Source organism: Buceros rhinoceros, unplaced genomic scaffold (assembly GCF_000710305.1).
Source record: "Buceros rhinoceros silvestris isolate BGI_N320 unplaced genomic scaffold, ASM71030v1 scaffold7347, whole genome shotgun sequence".
NCBI classification, from domain to species: Eukaryota; Metazoa; Chordata; class Aves; order Bucerotiformes; family Bucerotidae; genus Buceros; species Buceros rhinoceros.
The window spans coordinates 81,628-83,271 of NW_010423882.1; the positions used below are offsets into that span (position 1 = coordinate 81,628).

Consider the following 1,644-nt stretch of genomic DNA (forward strand, 5'->3'; position numbering starts at 1 on the left):
CCTACTGCCTGATCTAAGTCATTCTTGCTGGCACTTAATGCCATTACTTTTTCTTTAGATGAAGTGCTGCAGATGAACAATTTCCTCCCTCATTCTGTGCCACTGGTTTAGACTTGAATATTGCTACCACATCTTCTCCAGTCTCCCCTTCTCCAGTCTAAACCAATAATGGATATAACTGGACTCAGAACACTGAAGTATCACGAATTAGAAAAGCAAGACGTGAAAGTAACTCAGCTGACATCCAAGCTGTTGGTATGGGATAATTCAAGGGAAAACATCACACTGACAACCCTTGACAACTGTGGCTCAAAACCTGACTTTAATTCAAACAGAGTTTTTATTATTGAAGTCCACTAAAACCAGAAAAGGAACAAAGAAAACACATTCAAAGCTGCTGCCAGTTCTTAGCATCAAACCCTGGACAAGCTCTCTGGCATAAGGTGGCTAGGGCTGTAATTCTCAGTAGCTAATAAATTTTCACCGTGTATTTTTGACCCATATATTTTTCGTTACCAACAGACATGAAGATGAAAGCAGTACCTCTGTTTCATCAGTTAACCTGAAGGCATTCACTTGTTGCACCATCTGCACTGTTAAGGAGATGTTTGCAACCTGCCAAAGAGTTCATTTCATCAGTTCTGAAGAAAAAAAATGATAACCAAAATACCGCAGGAATGACTTTGCAAGAAAGTCGAGGTTAAGGTATGTATGGGGCCAGTGTGACTGTACAACCCCCAGGGACCCAGACAGGGATACTTCCAAAAAGGTTTCTTAAACAATCCCATTTCCCTGGGAGAGTAAGGAACCATCTACTGGATGCAAGGACATCAAGTTTGGTTCCATGTCACTGAGACAGCACACAAAAGAGCACCCTGTGCACCCCAAGTTAAGCAACAATCAGCAAACGGAATTGCATGCACAGAAATAGGGCCAGGTAAGCAAAAGTGACCTGTGGAGACCGTTTTCACGTCAGAAAGAGCGTGACTAGTCCCAGAAAGGTGGGCTTGGCACATAGTGCTGCTTTAGCATGAGCAGAGGAGATTGAAAATATCAGAGTTGGGAAATATTTTCGTCTACAGAATTATTAATGGGAATTAGTTGTTTTTTTTTTTTCCTGCACTTCTTCCTGCCTTACGAAGGGAGCAGGCTGGTGTCTGTCCCACTTACTTCGGCTAACCGGGAGTGTTTGTGCACCACCTCAGCCTTGTTCATCGGCGTTAGCTGCTGCAGTACGCTCCGGCTGTTGGTCAGGGCCCGTGTCAATCGGGCAAACTTTGTCCAACCTGCAAGAAAGAAGGAAATTGTGTCAGAAGTACTCAGAGCTCATTCATTGCTAGTACATTTCCTTCGTGTTCACTGATCGTAAATCGCAGACTTTAATAGTTTCTCTAAATTCCTGCATAGAACAGCTTCAGGCTCCAGGCTTAAAGAACTTGCAGAAGAGGAAAAATACTGCTGCTTCAAGGCAACCACAAGTAAATCTGAGTAAAATCAAAATTCCCTGGCTCATTCCTTCTTCTGCCATTTGGAGACATTGTGTTAGAGGGATCATATTGTGCTTTCAGCCTTCTGGGGACTTACTCAGCTGCTGAAATCTAATTCTAAGCCACTGAAGTTAATGCAAAAGCTTCCCAAATCTGC

At 43.1% G+C, this 1,644-nt stretch overlaps 1 protein-coding gene across 1 annotated transcript in view; it reads right to left on the reverse strand.

The window, feature by feature from the left end:
- KCNH5 (potassium voltage-gated channel, subfamily H (eag-related), member 5) overlaps positions 1 to 1,644 on the reverse strand; it is a gene marked incomplete at its 3' end in the record, with an annotated part of 110,180 nt that overhangs the window by 80,838 nt on the left and 27,698 nt on the right. Inside the window, exon 4 of the mRNA XM_010140583.1 lies at positions 1,171 to 1,286. Within this exon, the coding sequence (XP_010138885.1) occupies positions 1,171 to 1,286 (116 nt within the window). The remainder of the gene's footprint in view (positions 1 to 1,170; positions 1,287 to 1,644) is intronic.